This window comes from Zalophus californianus, chromosome 7 (genome assembly GCF_009762305.2).
Source record: "Zalophus californianus isolate mZalCal1 chromosome 7, mZalCal1.pri.v2, whole genome shotgun sequence".
Classification (NCBI taxonomy): domain Eukaryota; kingdom Metazoa; phylum Chordata; class Mammalia; order Carnivora; family Otariidae; genus Zalophus; species Zalophus californianus.
This window is the reverse complement of record NC_045601.1, coordinates 143,514,218-143,529,363: the sequence shown is the minus strand read 5'-3', so window position 1 is coordinate 143,529,363 and position 15,146 is coordinate 143,514,218. Positions and strand designations below refer to the sequence as shown.

The following is a 15,146-nucleotide window of genomic DNA, read 5'->3' as shown; positions in this document are numbered from 1 at the left end:
GTACAGCGCTTTGCTCCTGCAGGTGTGTCTCCCCGTCCTCATAAAGCAGGGGTCAATGATTCTCCTCCTGAATTTTCAGTGACCAGTTTTTAGTTGCACTTTGACTCCTCTCCAACCCCTGACCCACGCCTGACAATTGCCGGCCGAGGCCACGTGCGAAGTAGACAAGTGACCATTGTGAAATTTAGGAAAAGTAACATTGGAAGGACAGCCTGCATGATGTAGCCACCTGTGCCCCAAACAAGCAGAGGGGACTCCTGGATTATTCGGCCCCAGCCTGGCATCCCTGGGATGCGCTGTGAATTAGCCTCCTCCTTTGTTCCGGGCTTGTACACGGCACAAGCAGGAAAATCATCACTGTAATTTAGCTTAATGGGAAGACTCCCAGACCCCTCCCAGCAGCCGTTCTACTTCTGTCTTGGAATTTTCTGGGAGGCTGGCGCCCCCCCCCCGCCCCGCCCCCCTGCCATGCTCAGGCCTCCTACCATCTGGCCAGACCAGATTACCACAAGCCAATCCTAACTTTAAAATGTAACCATAGGAGGCGCCTGGACAGCGCAGTCGGTAAAGCGTCCAACTCTTGGTTTCAGCTCAGGTCATGATCTCAGGGTCATGAGATCGAGCCCCCATCGGGCTCCACGCTCAGCGGGGGGTCTGCTTGAGATTCTCTCTTCTGCTCCCTCTGCCCCTCCTGTTGTCTAAATCTTTTTTAAAAAAAAGTAACCAGAGAAGGTCAAAATTCCACTTGTAAAACCATTTTATTGGTATAAATATACATATGAATAAAATACCTCAGCCTGTAATGTGAGTATTTATGAAATGTCTTAAAAAGAGTAGTGTTTTGATTTTTTTTACAGGTGTCAAAGTATTCTTTCTTCAAATCATACATTAAAAGCTAATATGCAGACAGAAAATTAAAGGCCTTTGAAAATCACGAATATTCATAAAACTTCATTCCAATCAACTATGTACATTGACCCGGGCACATGGCAGCATCAGCCGTGGGCCTCTTTCACTCTGTTCTTCACTGTGCTTAATGATGGTCCTACAAAGGTCACCGACCAAATTTAAATGTACAATTCCACATCAGGAAGGAAGAAGTTCCCCATGGGAGAATGTAAAAACCATAGCCGAGATCTAATATATATAATTTATACAAATTATTTATTAGTGTGCTCTGTTAATATACTTACAATGTGCAATTGCATACATCAAGAATAAATCGCTCTATCAAGTCAAGTGCAGATGTGACACGGGTACCCACAGTGGAGCCCCACGGTCAGCCGATGGTATTAAGTGTGTGAGTTCTGTGTTCAGTTGCTTTGTTCACCTCCCAAAACTCATCTTGCAGGGCAAACTGTAGCTGCCTCAGAGAAAATTCAAGTAGGACACATGGAGAGTCGCGGGCATTCACTGAAGGCATAGAAGGAATGCTTCAAACTCAAATGCCCAGGGTGGGGAGAAGACCAAACAGTGTGTTTGGATTCCCCCCCACCCCAAAAATGGGTCTGTTTCTGTTTTCAAAAAATAAGTAAAGAAAGAAGGAGAAAGAAAAGAAAAAAGCACCAAGAGAAGAGCACTGGAAGTTGGAAGAGGTGTTGCCCTTGGTTCCTCTCTAATGGCTAACAGAGCACCCTGTGCCATCTGCACGGGGGACCTTTACACAAAAATAAACTCTTTTTCTGCTTCTTCCCCAGAGTCGCTGGACTTGCTGCCTTGGTGGCCATCTTTACTGGAGGACCATTGCTTCTGTTCTTGATATTCCTGGGCCTGCTGGCCCCAGCTCTTCCTCGAAACTGAAAGAGAAAGGGAAGGATGTCATTATAGTCGATGAACAAGGGATAGTCAATGGCCTGACCATTAACGGGGTGAGATGCAGGGGCCCCGAGAGGCGGGAGGGCTCAGGAGAACCTTATGCATAAATAACTCACCAGCTACGTGTAGAGACTCGAGACGAAAATTAAAAACAAACCAACAAAACCAGAAACAAATCAAAATGAGAAAACATACAAACCCCAGTCTAGCAATGATGGTACAGTGATTGCCCAAACTGAGCCTTTGGCACATGTCATGTCAGGCATAGGCTCTGCTCTATGATCGCTACTCCTCACAACTACCGGGGAAGGCAGGTTTTATAAACTTGGAATCCAGATTTAAACTGGATCTCTCTCTTGGGGAGCCTGGAGGGCTCAGTCAGTTGAGCATCTGACTCTTGGTTTTGGCTCAGGTCATCATCTCAGGGTCCTGAGATCGAGCCCCGAGTCAGGCTCCGTGCTCAGTACGGAGTCTTTTGGAGATTCTCTCTCTGCCCCTGTGCATATGCACTCTCTCTGAAATAAATCCATAAAATCTTAAAAAAAATAAAATAAAACAAAAGGAATCTCTCTCTTCAAAGACCCTGGTCTTTACAACTAGAGCAGAGCTTCACTGGTACCATATACCTCAAGGCTATTAAGGGTTATTACATATTACTCACCAAGCCTATTGTATAGACACCACTTAAGCTAAAAATACCAAATCCCACACTTTGTATGGCTTGAAAGAAGACAAAAGCTACCTCATCACTCAAAAGGTCAAATGATCCAACCAGGAACACAGTCCTGGAGAGAGACAGGATTTATCTGATGCTTCTCATCAGCCTGATGTTAGCATTATGCTAAAAACTCATCTTGCCAGGAACTAGCTATTTAAATGCTTAACCCACTAAATAGTGTTTTTCAGGAAGTAAAAGCTCCTGAAACCTAATAGTCAAAACACAACATGATAAAGTACTTCCCTTGCCAATCTGGTTGTCAGAGCCAGATTCTGATCTTAGACAATAAAAAAATTGAATTTCATTAATTACATTAAAATGAAATTATCTAGTGTTCTGAAAAGGATAAGCATTTCAAATTTCATCATAAAAATCAGTAATTTTTTTTTAAAGATTTTATTTGTCAGAGAGAGAGCCAGAAGGAGCACAAGTAGGGGGAGCAGCAGGGAGAGGGAGAAGCAGGCTTCTCGCTGAGCAGGGAACTCATGGGGCTCGATCCCAGGACCCTGGGATCATGACCTGAGCTGAAGGCAAAACCGACTGAGCCACCCAGGCATCCCCCAAATAAGTAATTTTTTTAAATTTCACCTCTTTTTACCCAACACCTTTGAGCAAATTCTCAGATGGAAAAGTGATGAATAAATATCACAACTGATTTTATTTTTTAGCTTGAATCGTGTAAAAAAAAAAACGTTCTTTGAAAAGTTGTCAACAAATCAGGTTTGGGGGAAAAAGGTAAAATAGGTTTCTATATATAGCTTGTCCTTTATCACAAAATCCATCTGATAGTAATTCACAAAGGGTCCTCTATATTCTCAACTTCTGCGTGTGCTATGAACAGGAGGAAGTGGAGCAGATTTATAATATCTTCACCTTGAAGACACTGCAATAATCTGACCTCAAAATAGAGCATTATTAGGGAAATCTTGCTAGAAAATTCTACTCATTCCCTCTTAAAACCAAAATGAGTTGTTCCTATGTATCAACTGACTCAAAAACAAATTTCCAAAACTATAGGTTCAAAAAAAGAAATACACATGGTGATACATTACTTATTTGTCTTCAGAGCAAACATATTTGCTCTAAGTCCTAGATTCAAAAGCTATTCATCCCTCCCAGTATTTCAGCTTCCTCAAAATCCCAGGCCTAATTCATGTTCTGTGACACCACAGAGTACTCTAAAAATGGAGAAATTCATGCCATCAACAATGTTTACATCACAGGTAAAAACAGAGAGCACCATGGACGAAGGTCGATGGGGCGCAGCTAACTGAAACTCAGGGAGATCCCACATAGGAATCTTCCTGCAGAAAGCAGTGTCCTGATTCAGTTCCTTCAATCCACATCCAAGTGACCTGATTCTGAGTCCTCCAGGGCTGGGGGGGGTGGGGAGCGTTGGGGAGGGAGGTACAGAAGGACACAGCAAACATTAATAAGTGAACAGGCTGGGTTTTATTTAGGTTGGTGACATAGACCCAGTACCAGTCATGAAGGTACAAATTTTAATTTGTCCAACAAAGTCCTTGAGAGGAATAACATGGTCTTTCTAGAGGCCCAACAAAACAGTTCACTAAGGCAGTGACACTATTTAAAATTCATTCTAGGGGCACCTGGGGGACTCAGTCAGGTAAGCATCTGCCTTCGGCTCAGGTCGTGATCCCAGGTTCCTGGGATCGAGCCCCACGTCGGGCTCCCTGCTCAGCGTGGAGCTTGCTTCTCCCTCTGCCCCTCTCCCCACCCCTACTCATGCTCTCTCTCAAATAAATAAAAAAATCATTGATTAAACTCTACCACTTGTGAATGTGATCATGGGACTAGCTGGCATTTTTTTGGCATTGTAGGGAGGCCGGAGAATGGACAGGAGACCGAAGCAGGTGAGATCAGGGAACTGAAATCAGATGAGTAGCCAATGCGCTCACTCTCCCAGCCTCCCGACTTCTTCTCATTAGCCCAGGACACTGGTGCAAGCAACTTTGTAGGGGGAATGTTCTTTGTCAGGTTTGTTTTCTAGCCCTTAGGCATCACCTATTTGATTACATATAATTAGGATTTTAATTACAATTATATTGAAGTAGGTTTGGTCAAGCTCCCGCTAATGAATACTCCGAATAAGATTATGTCTGCTTGAAAACTTAAAAGTATTTCAAAATATTTATAAAATCCTGGCTTTTTTTTTTTTTTTTTTTTTTTTACTAATTCAGATGGACCTTCTCCTAGGCAGTCTGATGTAATGCTTGACTTTAATGCAGGATAAAAAAGAAAAATCACTTCGTTTTACTCCACTTCTTCAATGCAAGTGTCCTTACAATTAACGCGCTGGGGCATCTCTATACGTGGGTCTATACACGTGTTTACTGCCATTCCGTGTACCATTAAAATGATAAAAAATACTTGCCTGAGTGAACATTTAATTTATTCAACACAAACACTCCGTGTACACTCACCTCCCATCTCCAGTGCCGATGACTGGTGCAGAGAGGCTCAAACATGAAACCTGTCATTCTTGAAGACGATTTGACTTTGCATACATACATGTGTATATATATATATATATATATATATATATATAATATATATACATACACACATATATAATATATATATACACACACATATATATCACACACACACATGCAAATATATATATACCTACACGTGCTAATTTTAAAGCTTCCAAAATGTGCATATAAATTCAGAATTAGAGATGCATTTGAAAATTGGAACTTTTCTCCATTTTAAGCTCCACGGACATTCATATTTCCCAGGAGGAAAACATGATGACCTTAAAAAATAATATTCCATAGCCGGCCCTGATTTTTTTTTTAATACTTTCTGGTAAGAGCCCAAACTGCCGACCAACTGTTAGATTTCTTTTGGAGAACTCATATAGGGGTTGTAGATCACAGATCTGGTGAAAAAAAGTAGAACAGAGTACTGGCTTACAGACCATAAACCATAGCCAGGTAGTGGCTGGCTTTAGGTTGGATTATGGACGAAGCGGGTGACATATAAAAGGAATCTCAGAATAAGATGGCCTGTGCAAACAGGACACACCACGATACGTACAAAGCCAAAACCAACTATTTTCTTCAAGAAAATAGGACACACTCTAATGAAAACATCACAGCTTATCACTGAACGCAAGACAGGAAAGGACGTGAAATTCAAGTGACAGAGACTTCCAGTAAAAGAAAGTCAGCATTTTACCTGTCGAGTCAATACTAAAATAGCCACGTAATTAAAACAGTAATCATGGTAGAACTATGCAGCATGCTTTGAGAACAACAGCCTCTGTCTGTTACACGGTTACTTGATTTAGGAAAGCAAGGAAGCTGTTTTAGCATAAACGAAGCTGCTCACAGAAGATTTAAAGGGAAGGTCGCAGCCCGGTCGCAGCACGGTGTAACAGCATTCCTCTGCCAAACGCCATTTGTTAACCAGGAACTAACTAGTCAGAAAGCAGACTGCTTAAATAAATAAAATCTTTAAAAAAATAAAAAAATAATTAGAAAGCAGGCTGCTTTGCGGTTCTCAAGGACAAAGACAGGTAAGGGTAGGAGTCGGCACTAACAAAACAAAATCCAAATCTTTGATATAAAATGACTTTAATTGAAGCTCCCATAAAAATTACTTTTTTGGGGGTTCCTGTCTGCATTTCAAGAAATTGAGGCAGAAAAGCAAATACAAGATGGTCCTGTTGAATTCCATCAAACTTGGAGGCAGCCCATCACGGTGAGGACTGTACGCCAACAAGGTCATGGAAAAATCTGCGAGAGGCACAGAATCCCTTGCCTTCCATCAGCCTCTTTTTACTCTAGCTCAAAGCCTTCCTGCAGGGTCAGTGTGGTCCTGGGGGCGGTCTGTGTGTGTGTGTGTCGTGTGAAGTGTTGTGGCTTCTCAGAAGCGGGGACACTGCATCGCATCAATGTACTTTCTTAATAATCAAGTGAGAGAAGTCAACCGATACAATAGTTCAAATGCAAATTTCCAAACTCTAGAAACATCTATGCAACCTTATCAAAAGAGGCAAAACAGAGACAGAGCTTCTGATTCAATAGACTCTAAAAAGAACTCTGCCTCTCTCCAGAAAACAAATGTGTTCATTTATGTAATTTTCCTATCGCTTGATGGTAACAGATTTTCTTGAAAATATCAGAGAAAAATCTCTTACAGAGAGAAAAGTGATTGTAAGCATGTGTCTATAAGCAAGTCTACCACACAGGAAATCCATGTGTGTGTGTGCGTGTGTATTCCAATAAAACTTTATATACAAAAACAACGGGTCATAGTGTATGGTTTTTTTTATTATAGGGTCAGCCACAGGATTCCACAGTAGAGTCCGTGGCATCACTGGTATTTTACAAATTTTTAATTGAAGTATAGTTGACATACTAGTTTCAGGAAATCCTTTAAAAGTTTCTCTAGGTGGGGCAGGTGCTACTTGCTGGCCCAGACAGAATGTTCGTATGTGACCTATGCTGTGGGTCGTGTCCTTGACTCCATCCGGTCCACGCCCTCATCTAGCTAGTGATGGCAAGTCACAGCGCATGGCTCATCCAACGGCACTGGCCAAGAAAGCTGGCTCCAAAGGTTATTGCTTGTGGGGGACCAGGAGATGCCTTTTTGTTGTTGTTTTGGTTTTTAAGCCTCTGTCAAGGGAAGTCCTCAAAGATGACCGTCTCCACTCGAGGCATCGTATGTAACTTAATGGGTTGTTAAGCTGTAAGGTGGGTCACGAGAGGCATACTGTCAGTAACGAAGCGCTAAAGTTTGAGAATGGTTTATCCTTTTGCAATAAAGAAGAGTTTATCCCTATAATAAGATCACTCCCACTGACTTGCCATCCGGGGCGCTTTCGCAGAAGGCCATGAAGGCCTCGGGTTAGAGCTAGAATGCTGGGCCATGCGCTTCATCACTGGGAGTCCAAAAACAACCCCCGATAGAGTTTTCCCGGAAGAAGAGTGCCCTGTTTCATGGGAAAAAGTACTTCCAGGGAATCTTACCTATCAGAACATATTTTTTTCTTTTATGATACGAAGACTGCCTTTCAAAGATTTTTCAAGGCAAATTTATAAGAAGTGATCAGCCAGCAAGATCATCAGTACTGAGTCACAGAAAAGACACCTCCTCTCTGAATCAGCTATGCTTGCTCTAACATTTCCCACCGGAGATGAAAGCCGATTTGAAATCCGTCTCCTTTTGGTCTCCTGGGACTATCTTCAGCTGCGCGGAACCCTGCCAAGTTTACCACAGGGTCAAATGGAAGTCAGGTGCCGATGAGCGACTGCTGTAAAGTTGAATAAACTGTTCTCAGAGGTTGAAAAGTGAATTGGTACTTTTTCTGTCTCACTAAAGGGTCATCAAATGTCCAATGAAAGCTTGTGGGCATGGTGTGAGGTCTACATTTCGTGCTGGCTTTTTATGGATACTTTCCTGAAAGACTGTAAAGTAAGGTGTGAGGCCAATACTCTCGAAAGGTAGAAACTGTGTTACTCTCAGAATCTCTGATCCAATCCCAATTAAAATCTAACAGAAGAGTAGAGAGATCAAGAGAGCAGGAAGTATGACCCCAAATAAAAAAAATAAACCTACATGATCACAAAAATTTGAAAGGACAAGTCACCCTACTCCAAAGTAACTTGATCCTCCTCCTAAGAGTTTCTAATTTTAGATTTTTAAGTCCATACTTTTAGCCTCAAAGGGAAGGACCATCCTGTTGCCATTTAGGAAAAAAAAAAAAAAGGCAGTTGTATGAATAATCCCTGAGCTGGTCCTGGAATAGAAGTTACTCAATTAAAGTTTGTTTTTGTTAGTGCCAGTCCGTAAGCTTTGGGTCAGTGAGGGATGATAACCGAAGGCTCTAACCATTTGTTGGCTGTGACTTCCTGTGCCCAATTGCATTCACTTCCTCTTCTGCAATGGTGAAGTACAGTTTTGAAGATCTTTTCCCTCCACTGGAAGGCTTGTCACTGTCATGATCTGAATGTCTTTTGTAATAATCTCCTCTTTGCACTACTGAGGAAAAGGGATTCATTTTACCCTTTATATTAGCAAATACAGAACTGTGTTGACATTAATATTAAAGAATGTTAATATGAGAAATTAAGTATCAGAGAACCCACCCCACTTAGGATTTAAGGAACCTACAGCATTGGGCCTGCGCAGATACACCATCACCTACAGAATTCAACAGCCAACATTATGGAAATGTGGTGCAAAATGAGGTGAGCTCTGAGTCTGCCCCCAAAGGGTGCTAACAAAAGGCCCCTGTGTTACCACTTTTGATTCCAGGATGGAGTAAATGAAAATCACATTCACTATGGAATAATCCAGAAGAATCATAGGAATTTACCTGTTTCAGAAATTAGTTGGGCATGCTAGTCCAAAGGGAGGCACAGAACAAGGAAATGAAGTAACCAGCGTGAATAATGCACAAGAAAATAGGAATGAGCACATCAGGAACATTTTCTAAAGAAAAAGACAGGGCTCGCAAGTGGCTATCATTCCTGGACCAGCAGAGCCGGTGAGCTGGTAAAATGAACTGAAGCTGGACTCTTATCACCTTGGGCGTTTGCACACTCTTCTCAGATCGCACGTATACTTTCAGTCCAATTTCAATACCAAGTGACACCACCAGAATGATCTCTGTGGTTAATTTACTGTGGATTCCAGGGGAAAACTCTCCAGTCCCAAACTAGAAAGATGGGGGCATGCATCATCATCAGTGTTTGCTCTCAAGGGGGAGTGAGCAAAGGCATCAAACATCTACCCCAGAGCTCTGACATGTCTGAGGAGCAAATAAGTTCCTCAGGAAAGAACAGGGGACTTTTCCAAAGCAGCTAAGGGCATGCTAGCATTCACTCACTTTACTAGAGAGGCTCCATGCTACCCATTCTTAGCTCAGAAGGCTGGTGGGTTACTCGAGGCCCTGTTTTAATCGTATGGGCATCGAGAACACATCGCTTTTCATAAACATGGAGCAATTTTCAAAACTTCCTTACAAGTAAGGATGTAAAGTTGGCAGTTGCAGAAAGAAGGTTAAAATGAGGGTAGGCAGGGGGAGGGGCTGGCAGGGACACTCGCAGGCCCTTCGGTCTGACTGGGCACCGCCGAAGGTTCTGCCCTCTACACCAAGCCTTCCAAGGGCTGTAGCTGTAACACCAAACCCTGTGTTCCTTCATTCCACGTAAACTGACTATAGGCACCAGCAACCTTTTATGGCTTTAGTTGCTCTACTTGACTTGAGTGTTCTATCAGCTTTGCTCAAAACCCTACCTTCTTTTATTTATAGCCAATAGGTGAGTGAAGCTTGTACCCACCAAATGAATCTGCAGAATGGAGAGGAGAGAGCAGGCAGTGTTATTTTTATTTTTAAAAAAAATTATTAGTTTTCTCCCAAGTCATAAAGATAGTACTCAGAAATACTTTCTATGACTTCGACAGGACACTACCATTAATAAAAGAAAACAGGCCAGTGGAGGAAGATGTCAGAGCCTGAAAGGTCAAGGAATTCTAAAGCATCAGACATCTAAAATAAAACAAAGCAGCCCCAAACCATAACGAGAGCCATCTGGTCATGGGTAATGACTCATGTGGCTCTGGAATGTCTTTAGAGGTGGGTTTAGAGATGGCGATCATATTACTCTTTATGAAGGACAGAACCCAAAAGTCAAAAGCGTATTTAATAGAGTGAGGGAAGTGTAGGGGGAGAGGAACGGTGGGTTGCCGAAGCCAACGCCAACATGCCTCACCTCCCCTGATCACTCTTGATCTGATTCTGGCAGATGGCACCCAAGTCCCAGGATTATCTTGCTCTGCTCCTACCCCAGCAAATCAGAAGCAGCCAACTGGGTACAATGATTCCCTGAAAGCATCCTTGCAGGTGCCACACTTGTGAGAACAAGGAATGCTTGGCCTCATGATCGAGCAAGCAGAAGGAGCTACCAGGTCTCTCAGGCCTATGGGGGCTGCTCATGATCATTTACAGCAAGGGGAAGCTTTTCTGGGAAATAATGGGACCTAGAAGCCTATGTAAGGAGCCCCAGACGAGGCACAAAGTGTTTAAGGCCCTCCTTACCTGCTGGGATCCAGTGCAGGAGCACCTAGTGATCACAAACAGGTTAAACCTTGGGTTGGGGTGTCCGGTACGTTTTCACTCTTTGTGTATGGTCCTTCATTAAGATCCAATGTCATCAATAACGTTGAATCAAGTTTCTGAATGAGGAAACTGCTCTGATTCCAAAAGTTTAGTCCAAGGGATGCTGACTTAAACTCTAAGATATTAGTTGAGTCCAAGCTTAATTCCTTTCCCTTGAAACGGTTCTCCTTGGAGAAAGCGAACATAGAGGAAACACTGCTTACCTTCCTGGGAAAATGTCCTGGGACTGGGCTGGGGGCTACTCTGGCCATCTCTCTCCTTGTCCGATGGAACTTTCTTCAGGACAGGCGGAAGAAGAGCCACTTTACAGGAGCCAGGGCTGGATGGAGAGTCTGGGATATCCTCTAGGGAGACACAAACGCATGAATCCAATACTCCCACAAACTGGATTCCGAAAACATAAGCCAGGCTAATCTTAAAATATGAATGGCCGATAATTTTTTTAAAAGCATCATAGAATTTTTCCGGCCAAAACATAAGTTTCGTGTTCCTGCAGGTAACATCTACGAACAGTAGGGGGGAAATAATTAAAATTTATGAAAGGTTAAAAATCTCTAAAAATCACAGATGTGAATTTTATCTTGCAGACACAGAATTTCAATGAGCTGGTATTTGAAAATTACACTCTAAGTGAACTCAATGTTCCTTCTGCCTCAGACACAGAGGCTGTTGGATATTTCTCAAATATGTGATATTTACAACCTCCTGCTTCTACCTACTGCCAAATCCAGTGAAGTGGTCACGAAATACATACAAACATACACACGTAGGAACATGGGTACACATACCTATATACAGACTAAGACCACCAAGAATAACTTGGAATCATGGACTTTAAGAACTAGAAGGACTTTGGTGATTACTGCACAAATGAAGAGATTAATAGATGACCTGCTGAAGGAAAATGATGACAAAACCGCTAGGATTAGAACTCTAGTCTCTGAATCCTAAAGGCTGTGCTATTTCATTCGAACCGAAAGGATTTCCTGAATTGTGCTCCTTCCTCTGCTCTGTGGCCGGCAAGGTTATTTGAAATTGGCGCGCGCGCGCACGTGTGTGTGTATGTGTACAGAGATGACAATTTTCGGTCAGGTTCTCCTCAGCCTTCTCCTTCTCAATTCAACTCTCCCTACGTGCTTCACTGTCTCAACAGGGTATGGAAGAGCTCTCCCTGCCCCAACAATCTCTCAGAGCTGCGGAGAGGAAACAAAAGGATGGATTCGAAAGTGCCTGCGGAATTCGCAAGTGCTATAAAAACAAACATGTCTCAATACACTAAGTGCTAAGAAACAAATGAACACATTTAACAAATAAATCAAAAACAGAAGCTCCTTGCGACAGAATATTGGAAATCCAGCTAATTTGACATTCAGACTTCCCAACTGAGGAGCCAAAATACTCTACAACCTAGGTCCATTTTGGGGCCCCTGGGTGGCTCAGATGGTTAAGCGTCTGCCTTCGGCTCAGGTCACGGTCCCAGGGTCCTGGGATCGAGCCCCGCATCGGGCTCCCTGCTCGGCGGGGAGCCTGCTTCTCCTTCTCCCTTTGCCTGCCGCTCCCCCTGCTTGTGCTCTCTCTCCCACTGTGTCTCTCCCTGTCAAATAAATAAAATCTTTAAAACAAAACGAAACAAAACAAAAAAACAAACTAGGTCCATTTTGTAAGAGCCATTCCCCTCCTGCAGACTAGAGCTACACCTTGCTGATGAAAATACCAGCCTGCTTTTGAGTAGTCATTTAAAGCAATTCTTTTAATTATTACTATTTTTTTTGCCTTCACTCTCCACCCTCTTTCTATTATGAAAATATTCTGTGTGCACCAAGAAATGTTCTGTGTTTCCCATCATAACAAACTTCGGTCTGTAAAAAGGTTTGAGCAGAATCAGGAAGTTCTAAGTGATCTGCTTTAAGGGTCAGCTGCCTGAGGTGACCCCAGGGTCCCCTGTGGCTGTGCTCTGGAGACTGGGCACTGGGTTTCCTGAGGGACGAATGGGCAGTGGAGACCAGCGAACATTAACCAGCTGGCTGCCTGGGGAACAAACGACATATTTGCGGGCAAATGGGGACGACCCTCAGTGGAATGAGTCTAGGTGGGTGCGCCGCCGCCTTTTTTTCTCATTTCACCCAATCCCCTGCGTGTGGATGCATGACTACAACGAGCTGCGTGTCTTACTTTCTAGTATGCATGCCCACAGGGAGGAGGCCGGGGGGAGCGGCCACCCTGCAGCTGGGGGCGTCCTAGTGTCTGGCTTCTGCACACCAGCTGTGGGACTTGTCAAACTGAGTATCTCTGGGTCTCACATTCCGCATCTGTGGTGGGGACATTCGGCGTTTATCCACGCAAAGCACTTAGGACAGTGCCTGGCAGAGTGAAGTGTTAAGATTACCAGTGACGATGGTGATGAGCATAATCCGACTATGTATCTTTATCCTTATTTGCCTAATTATTATGGGGGAATAAAGTGAAGAGGTGATATGGGATTTATTACGTTACCCATTCTGCTTTTGTATATGTTTAAAAATTCTTATAATAGACCAGTGGGGAAAAAAAGAAAAAAGAAAAAAAAAAAAAAAGGCCTGAGAGGGAAGGGCAGTTGCAGGAGAGAAAAAGGCAGAGTCTAATCCATTCCTAATATTTTTAAGTTTCTTCTCTCAGTAGATTTTCTATACAAGAGTCAGCAAATGTCTTCTGGGAAGGGCCAAACCGTAAATATCTCAGCTTTTGAAGGCCAAATGGCCTCTGTCATGACTCAGCTCTGCGATGTTAGCACAAACACAACTGGAGACAATATGGATACGGGTGGCCTGGCTACGTGCCGCCAACATTTCATTTATAGAAACAGGCCCATAGTTGGCCAAGCCCTGTTCTAAACCCTAAATATTTCACAGACTATGGGGCAAAAAGAGAAGAACTTACGCTCTCCCTATTTGTGGCACCCCGTCCTTAACGCGCGGCTTTCTGAAGGGTCTGTAGACCCCGGAGACAGTTCTCAGAAGGCTCAATGAAGCCCTGCAAATGGGCCAACACAACACAAGGCTGTCTTCTCATGTGGCCCTCTAACCTGTGGCCTGAATGCAGGGACAGTCTCTGAGTCCCTGGGCCGCGGTGTTGAACAAAGAAACTCCGCAGGGGCGCCTGGGTGGCTCAGTCGGTTAAGCATCTGCCTTTGGCTCAGGTCATGATCTCAGGGTCCTGGGATTGAGCCCCGCATCGGGCTCCCTGCTCCGTGGGAAGCCTGCTTCTCCCTCTGCCTGTGCTCCCCCTGCTTGTGCTCTCCCTCTCTGTCAAACAAATAAAATCTTAAAAAAAAAAGAAACTCCTCAGCCTTTGTCCCTGTAGAAACTGTTGGCAGGTTTCTCTGAGCCCTCCTGCAGAACCCCTGTGCCCATGTTCACCAGGAGCCCCCGGAACCATGGGTGGAGTCGCAATCCAGCTAGCCCCAGATGCCACCTGACATGGGGGGGGGGGTCACCCCGTGCCAAGCAGAACCCTTACCGGGCCGCGAGGCGGTTCTCGGTTTTTGTGGGACAGTGGGCCGCGCTGCCAGGCTGGGTTTGGGGGACTGCAGGAGGGGCTTCGGGCTGGTCGGTGTGCTGGAAGAGCCCCGCGACCTGGAGCCAGCATCCACTTTGGGCTCCGCTTTGGCATTCTTTTCGGGTGTTCCCAAACCGAAGCGGCTCTCCACAAGACCGGGGTGCAGTTTAGACACTGCAATGAAAATGGGGACAAAGAGCACACTTTACTTTAAAACTCAAAGGTGAAACAAACTAGTCATTCGAAGCTGGGAGAGATCTGGTACGAGCTGCTATAACCATTTCTTGTCCTTTCTCATCAGAGATATTTCAGAACTGAAACATGTTGTTGTTCTAGCACGCTTGTAGAATCAAAACACGAAGGCGGAAGACTACACTTCTTTGTGGAAAAGCAGTGAACTTGGTGGTGCGCTTCTGATCACTCCTGACTACTCCACAGAGAACAAGCGTCAAGTTCAAGCATGTCCGTGTCCATGCCAACGGACGGAGGGCACGCAGGGCCGAATGCACTGGAAGCACTCAGATCTTTCTCAGATGTGGCATGAGGTGCAGGCACAAGTAAAACCAGCTGTAGGCGCCTCGTTTCTGGATAATCATCAGCAGGTAGGGGTCTGGCTGCGGGTCCCCAGCGAGGAGAGCTACGCTGACGTCCATAACCTCCCATGTAGCGAGAACCATGAGAATGGCTTCAGGTTCAATGTCCCACCCCTGCTGGTTAAACACGAGCTACATTACATCTCTTACTGCATGAAGATACTCAAGCTCAACACAGGACTTTCAAAGAGCAAAGCGAGGTTTCTGACACTCAATTTGTAAGTTACTCTTTGGTTCCCCACAAACGTGTCTTATTCTTTTATTACACCCGAAAAGTCAGAGGGGCAAAGGATAGTGGATATTCACGCTGAAAGGAAAGAACATTCCT

At 44.1% G+C, this 15,146-nt stretch overlaps 1 protein-coding gene across 1 annotated transcript in view; it reads right to left on the bottom strand.

Annotated features, from left to right (window-relative positions):
• Window positions 1-739: 739 nt before the first annotated feature.
• The window catches only part of CARMIL1 (capping protein regulator and myosin 1 linker 1), a 314,559-nt gene continuing 300,152 nt past the window's right edge, over window positions 740-15,146 (bottom strand). The window contains exons 35-37 of the mRNA XM_035728384.1: window positions 14,187-14,399; window positions 10,895-11,035; window positions 740-1,796 (exon numbers count right to left, since the gene is read on the bottom strand). Coding sequence (XP_035584277.1) covers window positions 1,660-1,796; window positions 10,895-11,035; window positions 14,187-14,399 — 491 coding nt within the window. The 3' untranslated portion in view covers window positions 740-1,659. The remainder of the gene's footprint in view (window positions 1,797-10,894; window positions 11,036-14,186; window positions 14,400-15,146) is intronic.